At 39.7% G+C, this 15,517-nt stretch overlaps 2 protein-coding genes across 3 annotated transcripts; one reads left to right on the top strand and one right to left on the bottom strand.

Moving 5' to 3' along the window:
• The first annotated feature begins 2,737 nt into the window (after positions 1-2,737).
• Positions 2,738-9,618, top strand: fkbp11 (FKBP prolyl isomerase 11). The gene is made up of 6 exons (XM_017697866.2): positions 2,738-3,162; positions 3,424-3,486; positions 4,992-5,079; positions 5,335-5,368; positions 6,867-6,937; positions 9,051-9,618. Exons 1-6 carry the CDS (start codon positions 3,052-3,054, stop codon positions 9,257-9,259), a joined length of 576 nt encoding a protein of 191 aa, XP_017553355.1. The 5' UTR covers positions 2,738-3,051; the 3' UTR covers positions 9,260-9,618.
• ccdc65 (coiled-coil domain containing 65) lies at positions 9,339-14,904 on the bottom strand. 2 transcript variants are annotated; one of them, XM_017697865.2, is made up of 9 exons: positions 14,787-14,904; positions 14,276-14,442; positions 13,378-13,545; positions 12,336-12,505; positions 12,048-12,186; positions 11,604-11,801; positions 10,682-10,900; positions 10,241-10,393; positions 9,339-10,020 (listed from the first exon to the last, which is right to left on the bottom strand). In XM_017697865.2, exons 2-9 carry the CDS (start codon positions 14,420-14,422, stop codon positions 9,724-9,726), a joined length of 1,491 nt encoding a protein of 496 aa, XP_017553354.1. In that variant the 5' UTR covers positions 14,423-14,442; positions 14,787-14,904; the 3' UTR covers positions 9,339-9,723. The 2 variants fall into 2 exon arrangements, with proteins under 2 accessions (XP_017553354.1, XP_017553353.1); XM_017697864.2 differs by having other exon boundaries at positions 14,673-14,787.
• Positions 14,905-15,517: the final 613 nt, after the last annotated feature.

Below are 15,517 nucleotides of genomic sequence, written 5' to 3'. Positions count from 1 at the left end.
GTCACAACCCATGTTCAGAAGAGACATTTTGTCCTTTCAACAAAGTCAAACCACATTGGGATTTAATTTAATGTCCAGTATGTCTCAGTGTGTAAATGTCCTAGTATAAGCTAAAAATATAAAAGAAAATGCGGATTTACTTTGCTCTGCTTCAAGCTTTAGCTAGCTCAGCTATAGTTTCCACCCATCTCCGCCAGAAAACCTTTCCTCAAAACTAGAACAGTTTCTTGTAAAATGTCTCTCATCGTTCGGCTGAAGTCGCTTCTCATTCAAATTTTCCTGTTCCATCTTAAATTCTACACGAGGCGCTGAAAGTAAGCGCTGCACCATTTAGTTAAGGTGGAACGGGAAAATTCGAAAGAGAAGTGACTTCATCTTCGCAACTTTTAGAGAGAGACAGTTTCTTGTTGCAGAGTTAACTTACTAGGAAACCAACTGTGCTTATAAATGCGAATAAGTCCATTCGTCTCCAAATGTACGTCTTTTTGTTCGCTGCTGGCTAGGTGAGACTTCGCTGCTATGTGACCTGCAGTCTGCTTCTCCATCGCTGAGAACCAGGGCTTTCGCGATGTACTGCACAATTTGGAGCCGAGGTTCAGCGTCCAGTCTCGAAGATACTTTACTGACTCAGCGACCCCCCAACTCTCTACAATGAGACCAAAACCGAAGTTATAAAATCACTAAAGTAAATGGGTAGGACGGCTGTGACATGTGCTGCGTGGACACCCGTTGTCACTGGATCTTATTTCACCCTAACAGTGCATTTTATAGCAGATGAGTGGCAGCAGCATCTCAGTAAATAAGAGAATTAAGCAAATGAGAGTTCACTTGCCACATCACTTCCATTTGATTTATTAATAAAAGATATTTTAGATATTTAAAGCAAAGTGTTTGCAATGATTCATAATGTATTTATATACAAGTCCTCAGACATTAGGAAAATAGAAGTCCTGTATAGAAAAAAGATCGTGAGGTGTCTAAAGATTCCCACCCTTAATAGGTAACATGGCTACTCCCTCCTCACACAGCATGACCAGGGTTTGATTCTCTGGTCAGGCATGCTGCACAAATAATAGGAGTCCTTGGGCAAGACTCCTAACTCTGCATTCACCTACTTCTATAAACATGATTAAAACCGCAAGTCGCTCTGGGTAAAAGCATTTGCCTAATGCCATGAACGTAAAATAATAGATTGTTACACCCATTTTGTATCTCCATTTTTGTCATTTTTACTATATTCGGAAATACCATCTATCAAATTTTCATGACAATTGGACAAATAGAAATAGTTCGAAAGAGCTTCTTTGCTTAAAATCTTGATATGTTGACTTACATTGCAAGTTCTGTAAAGTCATGCTTTCAGAGAAGCAGGGTTCGTTATCATGATCAATTTTAACCCACTGTACAATATACTTTTTGAGCATATCATGGACATCGTCCGTACTGATGCTGCGTGTTTCATTATAAGAGAAGCGTTATTGCTTCTGTTTAATTCTTTAGCAGTTTTTAAATGTTGCACTGCGAGTACATTGCTCAGGCGTGTCAAAATATTATGACACATATCATGTATTGTGAAAATGTTAAAGTATTGTGGTGTCTCTGTTGTGCCGAATTCGGCACCCCTGCCTCGAGATGCACCCCTTCATGGGAGCGCGCGGGCAAAAGGCTTTTGTTCGAAAGCGGAGGTAATACGGTTTTACTTTAGACATATCGATTTGAACAACTTGCAAAAACATCACTTTCATTTTGATGAGGGGATGCATCACCAATTTAGCCAAAACTGAGAGTTTTTACAAGTAACTGCCTTTAGAGTGTAACATCTAAAGAACCTGATTCAGACTGGTGAGAAACATGACACGATAAGCAGGTGAAATTCATGTGTATATTTTGTTGACAAATAGCACCGTATAAGTTTTGCTGCATACAAGCTCAATGCAGAATCCTATGTCTTATGTAGACTACACTATACTTTTGTATAACTATTTACGACTCACTGTACCTTAGAAGAACATTTGGGGTGTTTCTGTTCTGTAAAACAGCGATTTATTGTGTTGTTGATCAAAATGAAAGTGATGTTTTGCAAGTTGTTCAAATCGATATATGTAAAGTAAAAGCGGATCACCTCCGCTTTCGAGCCAAAGCCTTTGCGCGCGCGCTCCCGTGAGGGGGTGCATCTCGCGACAGGGGTGCCGAATTCGGCAGAACACCGCCACTAGACTTCAGGTTTGGACCAGGGCAGGGAAGGGCATGTAGAAGACACGTTCAATCAGTATAACACGTTCTCAGTTAATCTGAAGAACCTTTACAGTGCAAAGAAGTCTATGTCAAAGGTTCTCTAAGTGTTGGGTTATGTATAGAACCACTCACTTTACTAAAGAACTCTTGAACCACCATCTTTTTTAAAGTGCAGTTTCCATCTTTGTCTGCTGTTTTAGTAAAGAGTGTTTTCCTGAAAAGAAAACAGCAGAGTTTGGGTGATTCAGCGTCGTGCCACAGTATTTCTTTGCCATATTGCGCACCCCTAACAACATATATCAGTCTTAAAGGCACAGTAAACAAAACAGCCTCTTTAAGGAATGGTGGCATTTTAATATGCCCTGTTTGTGAAACACAAACCAACACAGACGTCGTAATCAGACCTCATGAGCAAAAATTGGAGCCGGGGAGAAAATAAGCGCTGAGGTGAAATAATGAGACGCTGCTTTGCCACCGCCATCTAGTGTCAGGAGTCGGAAGTTCACTTGTCTGTCACACGGCGGCCTGCGGAGACTTGTGGGATGCTGGCGGAACGTCTGAGGCGGAGACTCCGAGGATCCAGGTGTCGGGACAGAAATCTCAGCTCGACCGGCCCGTTATCACCCTGCTAGAGTAACACATCAGCCTTAACTGGCGTCGAGCCGTTTAGTATTTAAGCTGAGAGGGTGACCTGTGCACTCTGTGCGGTCTAGCTGTCGCCTTTCATTCACTCTCCGTCCTCTTTACGGAAGTTAGGCAGCTTCAGTAGTTTGCTTTTGTGGATTTTTCTTTTTTTTTAAATTAATAGATACAAAAATGAAGTTTCGGAGTGGGATTCTTATAGTCTTGCTAGCTGCGCTGACATTCTCTGCAGCTGAGGAAAGCGAGGCGGAGAAAACTGTGGAGGAGTTGGTGGTGGAAACCCTGGTGAGTTCTGAAGTTTTTCCCCTTCACTGACTTCTGCTCTGCACAGCTTCTCCAAGAGGACACGTAGCTCCAGCTCCGAGTGCCATTCTTTCTCCTTATTTCACTTCTGTAGCTTCCTGCACCGACATACACGCCCGCACAGTCACAGAGAGTGCAGTGCTCACAAATCTGCACATTTAACCACTTAACTAATTTGACAGTGATTTACAATGAAACACGTTCATGTATTCAAATGGACCATTTGTGTTCACCCTTGTTTAGGCAAAGCCAGAAACGTGTACAGTAACGTCAGAGATGGGAGACACGCTTCGTATCCATTACACGGTAAGGATAGCACGTTCTCAGCTTCTTTTTTATAGAAAACATTTCTGTTGTAAAACCAGGCACCGCCCTGGCAGGGCTGAAGTTGAAGTCTTATTCGAATTTTCAGTTCCACCTTCCGTGGTGCAGCTGTTACGTTCAAGCGCCCGCACCACTTAAAGATGGAAAGGAAAATGCGGATAAGACGCTGGCGAAAAAGTAGCCTCCTTCAGTTTCGTTCAGTCGTGTGTGAGCGACCACGTTAGCCCGTTCAGACGGACGTGTAACGCTAATCTTGTGAAATCCAGATGTTGACGATGTCCCTTCCAGCCAAACCCCATTGTGTCCACTGATTATGCATTATTAGCGGCGAAGGTTGTGCGCCGTACGTTATGAATGAGAGAGAGAGTAGGAGGGCTAGCCTTAGCCACGCTTAGGACTGAAGGGTGACGTGTGATTTTAGAGTTCAGAGACAGATTCACTGAACAGCAGACAAATGGTGATGTGTCAGCAGTATGGCAACGTGACTTGGCCAAAAAGCTACGTGTTTTTAAAGAAAGAAAGAAAAAAACGGTGACGGATTGACAGGCTTTCTTCTTGACCGCGCTAGAAGAGGAGGAGGAGCAACACGTCAGCATTCTGCTCTGGGCGGGCCGGAGTCCAGGCACCTCCAGAAACTCAGAGAGGAAGCCAAACATGACTTAAAACCAGTGCTATTGATTATTTGACTTGATTTTTCCCTCAGGAAAAGGATCTATAGGGACACTGTAGGAAACGGTAACATTTCTGTAGTGCTGTGTAACAAATAGTCAGTCTAGACTCTGTAATAGTCAGTCTAGATGATTTAGACTAATCATCTAGACTATATAATATTATAATGTATATCTATATAATATATCAAGTAGAGTGACAATATATCTAATTGTATAGTAACAATACACTCTTTAAAAAGATGGTTCTTCAAGGCTTCTTTAGTCAAAGGGAATGATTCTACAAAGAACCATGTACACAACAATTTGCATGATGAAAGGGCTCTTAAGAATATGCTGGAGATGGTTCTATATGGAACCTTTTTTTAAAAGGGTTATATATAGCTCCTAAAAGGTACCTCTATTGTTATGATCTTAAGCTTGTAACAGTAGAGCAACCCTTTTGGGTACTATGTAGAACCATTTCTATGTAGAACCTTACATCTTATTATGATGTATCATACAACTGTATAATATATGAAGTAGATCTATAATATATCTACTTGTGTAGTAATAGTACACTCTTTAAAAAGCTGGTTCTTTAAGGGTTCCAGTCTATATAGAATCTTCAAAAAAGGTTCTATATCAAACCTAACATAACATTATAACATCTACAGCACATTCTTCAAGTCTTCACATTCACAAGTCTGAACAACCATCTTTTTTTAAGAGTGTACTGAATTGTTTCATGGTTAAATGGCTCTTTGCATGGCTTATATCCATCTAAAAGTGACTCTGTGAAACTGTAACGGTTACTGTAATGGTTACTGTGGTGTGTAGGGGCGACTACTGGATGGGAAGGTGATAGACTCCTCTCTGTCCCGTGAGCCTCTGGTTGTAGAGCTGGGGAAGAGGACAGTCATCTCAGGTATGTCCTGTTCCATTGGGTAGGTAAGCAAAAATATGGAACGCTTCCATTCTTTTCACCAAACATCCTGCTTTTAGTCATATCCTTACATTTAACTAAGACTTACAGTGGTATTGAGGCTCAGTTTTAATGCCCAATACTAGTAGTAGTAGTAGTGGTGTTCCCCACAGTATAATGTTCAGTGCTCAAATATGTACAATGACTATTTCATGTCAGCTTCTCAAACAGCATTAACATGTCTTATTTATCTGACAGGCCTTGAGCAAGCCTTGCTTGGTGTCTGTGAAGGGTAAGTGTCAAACTGTCTGATTTTAATACTCTCAGTTTTAAGGAAAAATAAGTAATTTATTGCAGAAGCCCCAAAGCTTTTGGCATGCACCCACAAAGTCGTATTAACCCTGATGTATTTAAGCTTCTGGTAGAAGAACACAGTTTCTGAAGCAAGAACTTCCAAAAAACCCAAAGTACTTAGCTGGCCAGCCTATGATCCAGAATTTGTCCCAGGATCTCTGGATCATAGATACAGGCACTGGGCTCGATGTGGTGTTACTGCCTTGTGCAAGATTTTAAACAATTGGGAATTGAACAGCTTCCGGTCTCTGTGTCAGGGGTCTGGATTGGGTAAACAGGATTTCTATAGGTATTTGCAGCTGCACCACTACTTCGAAAAAGTGGTTAAAAGTTCAAACATAGAAGAACCTTCACTGTTTATTCAAATATTTATATCTGCATATGACTCAGGAAGTAGTAAAGGCCTTATAGGACGACTGTATTCAGCCATAAGATCTCTGAATAACAATTCAACTGATTATATAAAACAAGGATGGGAGAAAGAACTAGGCATATCTCTATCAGAGGAGACATGGATAAATGCCTGGAAGACCCAATCCAGTTCTACTAATTCCCTCGTCTGGAGGGACTTCTGCTGGAAGAATCAAATTTGTTTTTTTATAACGCCCAAACAAAAGACCAAACAAAAGGGTTCCATTTGTGAATGTGGTGTGGGGCCAGCAGACCATGCCCACATTTTTTGGTTGTGCCCTTGTGTCCAACCTTACTGGAAGGGGGTAAGAGAGATAATTTCAGAAACATTAGATTTGGTACTTGACACCTCCTTTGTCATGTCGTACCTTGGTATTATTCCAAAATCTGTAAATAAGTGTGATGCTTACCTGCTAAAGGTACATTTAGCAGCTGGGAAAAAAGCGATTACAAAGTGCTGGCTGAAAAGAACCCCTCCCACTATGGACCTCTTCATAGAGACTGTCAATTATCTACACCGGATGGAAATTATGACATTCTCTCTGAGACTACAGAAAGAAAAAGGATCTAGGTACTGGCGGAAGTGGGCTAATTACATAGCCAAATTATCTACAAGTGAAGAACAATGAACAATCTGTTTGTTCCCATCCTTTTCCTCCTATGAGTATATAAATAATGGTGTACTTAGAGATGTATGGTATTCTTTTCCTTTGCTGCTGCCCTACTTAACCTCTGTTTATGTCTATGTTCACATTTATGTTGTATCGTTTGTGTTTTTGTATTGTTTAAGAAAACTAAATAAAAAATAAAGTTAAATAAAAAACCCAAAGTACTGATAATATCAGATATCGCATAGTGTTGCTTTTGTAAGAAAAGTGAGTTACGGTTTAAAGTTTTCTTATGACTGTGACTTTATGCAAACATTATGCAAAAGCTTGGGCAAATTGGGCCCCATGTGATCTAATGATGTAATGTTTAATTCACCCCTTGTATTATATTTAAGTCTGTCCTTTCTGTCTCCTTAGACAAAAAATCAAGGCCACCATTCCAGCACATCTAGCATATGGAAAGAGAGGATACCCTCCAACTATTCCAGGTACCATAGCAATGTTCTTACCCTGCTACTCAAGCCTAATAGAAATATGACCACCTAATAAATAAAAATGAGTGGCATTAAAGACAGACCTTGGAAATTAAGTTGTTGGCTTTATTAGTGCATGCTACAAAGTTGTAAACAGGCCGTTTTTTTTTTTACCTGTTCAGTTGGAATTACCACAGACTTAGGTGCACTTGCAGCACAGCACCTGCATAGTTGCCCAAATTGTCACATTTGTGTCCAATTAAAGTCATTATTATCTACAAAACAGATAGCAGCTATAGATTTTTGGCAGCAGGGATTGGAACACCTGCTTGATGGTCCATCAGCGGCCGATATGTTTACTGACATTAGACATTTCTCAAAGTGAAGGCTGTAGCCCCAATAGAAGACCTTTCAAGCACTGGCATACAAAGCCTTTTCTTCAGTGCTCGTTGATGTACATTAAAGACAGACTTTGTAAGCAATGCGCCATGTTTAATTCTTACATATAAAATTTATATTAAAATGCTGCAACTCTGTTTTTCCGCTCGCAGCTGTTTATATCAATTTTGGAATGGTTTTGCTCTGCTCATGAATGTTTGAGTGACTGAAGACTTAAAGGATATACCAGTTTAGTCCTCCAATTTTTTTTAGAAATAATGGGTGCATTTGTCTGCTGCATTTGAATGAACCTACAAAACAGCACAGCTTTCAGTGGTGCAAAGTCTAACTCATCTGTATTCTTGACTTGGAGACACAACTACAGTTCCAGGACACATCATTGTTTATCCAGTAACCCTTTGTTAAGGGCCATTCATAGGGAGTAATGTGCAGAGCTGAAACAATAGCCATAGTGACTGTGGTTGTTTTCATGTTAAGATTAAGTGACCCTTATTAGTCCTACAATGGGGAAATTTCACCTCCGCATTTAAACCATCCGTGCAGTGAAACACATGCACACTAGTGAGCACATGCGCTAGGGGGCAGTGAGCACACTTGCCCGGAGCGGTGGACAGCCCTATCCGCAGCATCCAGAGAGCAGTTGGGGCTTAGGTCAGAGAACTTGTAGAGAGGATAATTACTACTCTGCAATGTCTTCTTGTTTTCTCAGACGCTAGACGGTGCTCCCGAGTGAGTCCAAAATAAATGGGTTGATATGGAGCATTTGAGCGAAATCATAGTTTATAAATGCTTAAACATTTTTAATGTAAAAGAATGCGATTATTTCCTGAACCCTGGATATCATAAAGCATTTTAACATCGCTATTATATTTTTAAGACCTTTTAAACTCGAGTTATAGGAATTTAAAATGGCACCTTATGTATGTCCATGACGTCAGTGAGTGTGAACAGCCAATGAGCTGCTCCACTTACCAACCAATCCTCACGCTCTAGCAGTAATGCCCACCTTCTGCTGCCCAAAACCATTTGCTTTAGAAAAAGAGAAATATATATAGGTGAGTTTTCTTTGCTTTTTTAGTGAAATACATCCTTCTACTTTCTAAAATTAAAGAAACTTTCTGGGCAAGTGATTAGGAACTGTTTTAACTTTTTTGTTTTTAGCCACTGAGCCCCATTCGCTCCCATTCTCGGAGAACTCATTCGTGGGCACCCTCTGCTGTTGGGCAGTCCTGTTTTTGATATAACGGGGGGGAATAGGAAGTGGCCAGGCTCTTCATAAACCAGCTCTGGTTAGGTGCCTTGCTGAAGGGCACTTCAGTCACATACTTTCAGCCCAGGGGATCGAACTGGTCACAGGGCCGGTTCCCTAACCATCAGCCCATGACTGCCCCCAACTGTTTCTACAAGTTTCTAAAAGTAAGCAGCGTTAACTAATTTCTTTAGCCACAGTTGAGTTTTATCCCATCAAACCAATGAGTTGTATCAGGTGACTTAAAGATGGAAACAATAAAACTGCAGTATTGTAACTCACTGGATCTCTGACTGTATTAAAATAGCCATAATAAAGATAAGGGCTGCCAACTGAACATTCAAATGGTAAAGAGTGTAGAATTACACCACTATATTTCTTTTATCTGTGACATGCTTGGACAAAAAAAGTTCTGATTGCGAATAAAACTTGACAATTACCAGCATTAGTGTGATAAATTCTACATCTTTCTTTCTGTAGGTGATGCTGCTCTGGAGTTTGAGGTGGAGGTGGTCTCCCTTGTGCAGCAGACTCCCTGGCAGAAGCTGGTCAATGACGTATTTCCTCTTGTGTGCCTAGCACTAGTGCCCACTTTACTGGGACTGGTTGGTCTCTACCTCTACAAGAAGTCCACTGCACAGCCCCAAGGCAAGAAGAAGAACAAGGACAAGAAGAGCAAAAAAAAATGAGAAGAACGCCAAAGGAAAAATAAACTATTTAAATAAAAAAATGAGAAAAATGTGATAAAAAGGTGTCTGGAGGTCCTTGTGGAAGAATTGCCTTTGTGTTTATTTGTTATTTACCTCATTTGTTTGATATCACTGAGTGTGATTACAGTACAATAAGGGTATATGTTTACATCTTATAGCTGAATAAGTGTTTTGAACAAGGACAAAGATGCTGATTAATTCAGTATTTAGGGAATGTAATGAGAGAGTGTATAACATCAGAAGTGTGCAGTATAATACCTAAACATTTTTAACTGTGTGTGGTGCTCATACGTGTGTTCTTTGTGTTCTGTGTGTTCTGTGTGTAAAGTTTTACTAACTCATTTGTTCAAAATTGTCTGTTTAAATGTTCTGTATGATACACATCAGCCAGCATTGTCTTTGGAACAATATTGATTTTATATTTATTTTTTGGTGTATATTCTCTACATCGTGTGTTGCACCACATGAGCTGCCTCTATAACTTTGTGCCGCTTTTGAGTTTGTGCCTCAGAAGTGGGAGTGGCTTGTAGTGATTGGCGGGACACCATGAGCAGTGGATTCCGCTGGCATAGGACTTCATCACTGACAGAGATTCCGTCCAGATACTGCTTGAGAAGAACCCTTAACTGCTGGTTCTCCCGACCTAGAACCATCTTCTCACGCTCCAGGCACAAACGTTCCAATAGAACCTTGTTGTAACGTTGCCAGAACTTTTCCAGAACAGTATAGTCTAGCATTGCCTATAAGTAAAAGAGATGTGAAAGATCTTAAAAGAGGAACTGAACTAATTGGTCCATTCAAGCAGCCTCATGTAGTAACTGCTCTTTTATAAATTCTAGTCTGTAAAATAAAATTGGTCAGTCGTGCTTTGGGAGTCAGTAGGATATAAATGGTGCTGTATGCTTTGTGAGCTACAATGGTCCAACAGTTAAGATTATATTGTGGAAATATGTATTTCACCTGTGCTAGTTCTTCAGACGGTGGCTCCATGACACGTTCTCTCTCTTGATCCAGCTCCTCAGCATTTAACGATGATGTATAGAATGGAAGAACTTTCTCCTTCTCTGTCTCAAGCTTGCGACACATTTCAGCCAGACATAGCAACTTCTCCCCCTGAAGTAGAGCAACCAAGGAGGATGAGAGTATAGTTGGTCAGCCAAATTGGCAATGTGTTTTAAGCGCTTAAAATGCCAGGATTATTCATACTAAGGCTTATTATTTAGTAACTACAGACTTACAGAAATGTGCAAAACTTTGGGCCTATCGGTGGGCACTATCCATTTAAAGGGTTAACTTCCTTTGAAACTTACAAGAGAGTCTTTGAAATGGGATTGCTGTACTTATTGGCCAGCTGTGCCAGTGAGTGTCATGAGTGTGCGAGTGTGTAATAAATGGGTGTACCTTTGCAATAATGTCCTGGAGTTTCTTGGTGGTGTTATTGCTGTGCATTGTGAGATTAGCTAGCTGTTTTCTCTCAGCTGCCCGGGCCAGACTGAGCTTAGCTTTGAGCTGTTGGACCTTCTGGGTGACCTCCTCACGAGCTGCACGAAGCCCTCGTGCAGACATCTCGCTTTCCTTCTGACTGGAGCTCAGCCGAGAACGGAGAGCGTTGATGGAGTCCTGCACACACACAAGCATATATATATATATATATATATATATATATATATATATATATATATATATACATGCAGACAGTGGTCACTCAAACCTGTTAGAAATTCACTTTATTTCTGAATGCTCTGTAGTCTGAATATATTTAACAATAAACTTTAACTTTCTGTAAAGTCCCGATGGCAGATTCAGTGTTCCACTCCTTCCTCTCATAAATGCGTATCTTACATATTAGTTTCAAGGTACTTACTAAAAAATTCACTATGGTTATTTCATATCAACCCTGAGGGAGAAGCGGCTTGGAAAATGTGTGTGTGTGTATTTCATATCAGGGGTGCAACAATGCATGTTGATATTGTGATACTGCAGTGCAAAAATGTTACAATGCACATCATGAAGATGTGACAGTGCATCATGAAAAAAGAGTGATCTTTTAATTTTAGCATTGAATATAGCTGAATTGTTTGAGCACCATAATAATAAGCTATGCAAAAAATGGGATAGAGTCGCAATTTTTCTTTATGAGAATTTTGCTCAAAATATTGTGAAACTATCATACTGTCATAGGCCAAAAGTATTGTTACACCCAGTAGTTACATAATAATAAGTCTGGGGTTTAATTGGATTAAGATATGAGATGCTGCAATAAACACAGTGACTGCAACGTGTTTACAGAACATGAATTTTGCAGAGATATTCATTCTCTTACCTGCATCTTCTGCAAGCGTCTCATCTGCAGATCTATCTCCTTAGCACTGCGCTGGTCTTTAGCACGGAGCGATTCAAAAGTGATGTGCCGGTCCTCTGTGGCTTTGTTGTAATTTTGCAGTGCTTGCTGGAACTGCTGCCAAAGCTCCTCCACTGTGCCTTCCAGTTGGATACGGAGTGCATGCTTTTCCTCAATGTTCTACACAAATCACAAAAGAAAACCCCGTCGATCTCTCAAAAAAATAATTCACACTGAAACTACTGTGGCTCATTTTTTAAGATGGCAAAGGCTACTGTGGTTGCCAAAGACTATGCTGTCATTTCCCTGTTTCTAATGTGATACTGTTCAACAATTGTTTTTTGATTAATTATTGATGATTTTTAATTACAAATGTTCTAATTCATGTTTCTTTCTATAACACATGGAAAGACACGGAAAAATTACCCGGTTTTTGAGTTCATCACGGGTGCTCTGATAATCCTGCCTTGCCTCGCTGTCTATTTCAGCATAGTGCTGGTCCATTGCAAAGGTGACATCCTCCAGATAGGCACTATCCTGTTGGTGCTGCATCAGAATCTGTTCCCTGAAAATGCAAGGCAATCAAAGCACTGACTCAGGTGGCTGTTTCCACACATGCCAAAGTACAGACTGGCATACTGAACATACTATCAAAACAACAAAAAAGATAAAAATCAAGCAAAAGTGCAAGAGTGAATGTGAATGCGTGTATACCTCTCAGTGTTGTACTCAGAGCTAAGTTCCTCAAGGCTGTTGTTCCAATGTAACTTCAGTGCAGCCAGTCGACCTTTCTGTAGCTCCAGCAGACGATCTAAACACTGAAGGTAAGCCCGGAGAGCCAGGGCGGACTGCTGTTCTGCTTCACTCAGATCTGACACCAACGACTGCAACAGAAACATACATATGTTCAGAGAAGCTGAGATGGAACAATGCTTTCATATGGTCATATGCAAATGTTTGGGGACCCCTGGTAAAATTGCATGCTTTACTGAAGTGAAAATAGATTCACATTCTCTATAGAAAAACACACTTCTGTACATTTACTGTTTGTTTTCTGAATTTAACATATTGGGGAAAAAACTAAAAATATGATGTGCAAAAGTTAAGACACATCTTTGCAAAGTAGTTATGGTATATTTTACATTAAACTTAGCAAATAAACATGAATTTGCAATTAAAATGGCAAAAAATGTAATACTTAAGTTTGTTCCCTGTAGAGGATGCGATAACATCTTTTCACTTAAAAAATCAACAAAATATTTAAATCAAACTTATGCATAAGACTGTACATGTTCTCATAGTCGGGTCAAATCAGGATTTGACAGAAAATCATATTTATCGTCACCCCAAATGAAGTGGGTTATGCAAGACGTTTGGCATAAAGTAGCTTCCTTGTTCAGTTTGCATTAGAGCTACAAGGCTAATCAAGCAAACTATTTGAAGCTCTTACCCACCAAATTAACATCATGCAAACTGGATTCCTTAGTCATCATACGCTCACCATAAACATAAGCATGAGGTTATGAAGTCCCAAACAAACTTTGTTTTGTGTGAGGAGAAGGTTGTGTAATTTAGATTTTTCACCGAAATATCACTTTAATCTTTCAGGAAAACATGCTCACAGTCATTAGAGCCACAAGTATCAGCCTACAGCCCTCATGCCCTTTGAACTACAACATCTAAACATGGTACATACACATGTTGACTAAAACACTTATGTGGATGTTGTAACAATCATTGAAGCAGGCCTTTGCACCTTAATGACGCTGTCCTTGCGGTCAAGTACTCTCTCAAAGGTCTGGCTGAGAATGGCAATGTCGCTGCGGAGCTCTGCTGCTCTTGTCTGCCGCAGGACTGCACGCCACTGTTGTGTCAACTTGTGCATATTTATTGTGCTGTTACGCTCTTCTTTCTCCAGCTTATCCTGCAAAGACACATAAAATAATGCCAAGTCTGATAACCATCAAAACAACAGGTACAGATGATGGACAGAATTCTGGAATATGAGTTTACACTGTTACCGTTAACTGTTAACTAGAGTTTTAACAAACAAGTTGAATTCATATTTAAGTTTCAGTATTTTTTGTGAGTGAGGAGATTTCATTTAAAGTAGAATTACTTCAGCTTTTCTAAATGTCTGTATAAATGAATCAATAAGATGCAAATAAAGTGATTCAGATTGGTCTGATGTGGAATGCACCCATTCTAGAGAAACGTATTGATTCAGAAGGGGTAGTAACAGGAACCAGAAGTCTGATTTTTTTCAGCTACCCCATACAAAAGTGACATATACACTGCCTGATGCCTGAGGCATTGTTTTACTGTAGTTTTGTGACGCAGTTTTGGACTAAAATGCACTTTTTAATACATGCAAGGTGGAGAGGTATGTGCAGGGTGTCATAAAGCAAAAAATGTTTACCATTATTAACATTACATACTAAATTTTAGAAGGGTATTCACTAGTTATTTTAGATAGTGAATAAAAGGCTATTATTTTTATTATCGTAATCCCTGGTTCCCATCACCACCATTGCAGAGAAATTTGAGTAAGTACAATGAACCATTTCACATCAACCTACTCTGAGCTTGTTTACATTTAAATGGCTTAATAAATACACATTTTTAAAAATACAGACACATCTGCACAGTCTCACCTTAAGGAACTGAGTAAGCATGTCTTCTTTTCTTCTGGCCATTTCTTCCTCAGCCTGAGCCTTCTGCTGCATGTACACCAGTCTCTCCTCCTCCGTCACCGCGGCCTGCCTCCCTCCTGCTCCCTTCTTTCCTCCTTTCTTCGGCATGACTGCTTCACTTAAACTCTCTTTTCCAGAGCACAAACCAACATCCACTTTACACTTATAATGGCACTTAGGCTGACATTTTAAATAGAGATAAAACAAGAAAAGTGGGACAAATCAATTAAAAAGTTCTGCTCGCAATGAACTTGAGTTTGTTGTGAAACAGATCCCAGTAACGTTGACGCAGGAACTGCATACTAAATAAACTAAATAAACATACTGAAAACAGTGAATATCTCGGTATTAAACTTACCAGACACAGTATCGATATTATTCAGAAATATGGGCCTACACGTCTGAGAACTATAGAGCAGTTTATCGCTTCACGGAGCTTTAGCTAATTTCTCCGAGCACAGAAGCCGCTCACCTCAACGCTGCTGTTGACCGTTTCCAAGCAACAGGACTCCACTGAACAGTCTCCGGCAGGTCCTAATGTCCCGCGGCTTTGGCTCCTGACATCCGTTATCAGTTCAGAACTGAGGTCTGCGGGTTACATTCTTTATATCTATTAGGTGAAATTAAAGGAAGTGAATATTCAAATGAAAAAAATATTATTATATTCTAATGCAGTACAGTTCTGCACAGAACGCTCTATGCTAGAAGCAACCTATGTGGCCACTCCCCAGCTATATTCATTTTAGGCAGCAACGAAAAAGAAATAATTCTTAATTCACCGTGATCAGTAAAAATAATAAGGTAAACAAAATAATTAATGAAAACATTAAATAAGTATTCATGTAACTGTGAAATGCATATATAAATGCATACCACGTTTCTCAAATAAGCAAAATGAAAGTTTTGGTTTAGGCAAACTACAGGTGTTAAAATTTGCCTAGACAAATTAAGCGTTCCTGCTCATAGATTAAACCATCTCAGTCAAAACTTCTCTCCACACATATATATATATATATATACACACATTTCATATGCATTTCTCTAACAAATAATTTGGCCCGCAGATTAATGCAAACAAAAGATGACAACATTATGAACAGATTTGTTCCAATGTAGTAATCTACTTGGATTTTTTGTTTTCATCACATGACACATGATAATGTTATTGTGTACATTTTGAAATACTGTCAGTGTGAGTTTACA

This window comes from Pygocentrus nattereri, chromosome 26 (genome assembly GCF_015220715.1).
Source record: "Pygocentrus nattereri isolate fPygNat1 chromosome 26, fPygNat1.pri, whole genome shotgun sequence".
Classification (NCBI taxonomy): Eukaryota; Metazoa; Chordata; class Actinopteri; order Characiformes; family Serrasalmidae; genus Pygocentrus; species Pygocentrus nattereri.
Note: the sequence above shows the minus strand (reverse complement) of the source record. Positions and strands in the feature narration are given on the sequence as shown.

Coding starts and splice junctions, on each gene's coding strand:
- fkbp11 (XM_017697866.2), top strand. CDS start 3,052: ATGAAGTTTCGGAGTGGGATTCTTATAGTCTTGCTAGCTGCGCTGACA. Junction 3,163..3,423: donor AGTTGGTGGTGGAAACCCTG/GTGAGTTCTGAA, acceptor ACCCTTGTTTAG/GCAAAGCCAGAAACGTGTAC. Junction 5,369..6,866: donor TTGCTTGGTGTCTGTGAAGG/GTAAGTGTCAAA, acceptor CTGTCTCCTTAG/ACAAAAAATCAAGGCCACCA.
- ccdc65 (XM_017697865.2), bottom strand. CDS start 14,422: ATGCCGAAGAAAGGAGGAAAGAAGGGAGCAGGAGGGAGGCAGGCCGCG. Junction 12,187..12,335: donor TCTGAGTACAACACTGAGAG/GTATACACGCAT, acceptor TTGCATTTTCAG/GGAACAGATTCTGATGCAGC. Junction 11,802..12,047: donor GTGATGAACTCAAAAACCGG/GTAATTTTTCCG, acceptor TGATTTGTGTAG/AACATTGAGGAAAAGCATGC.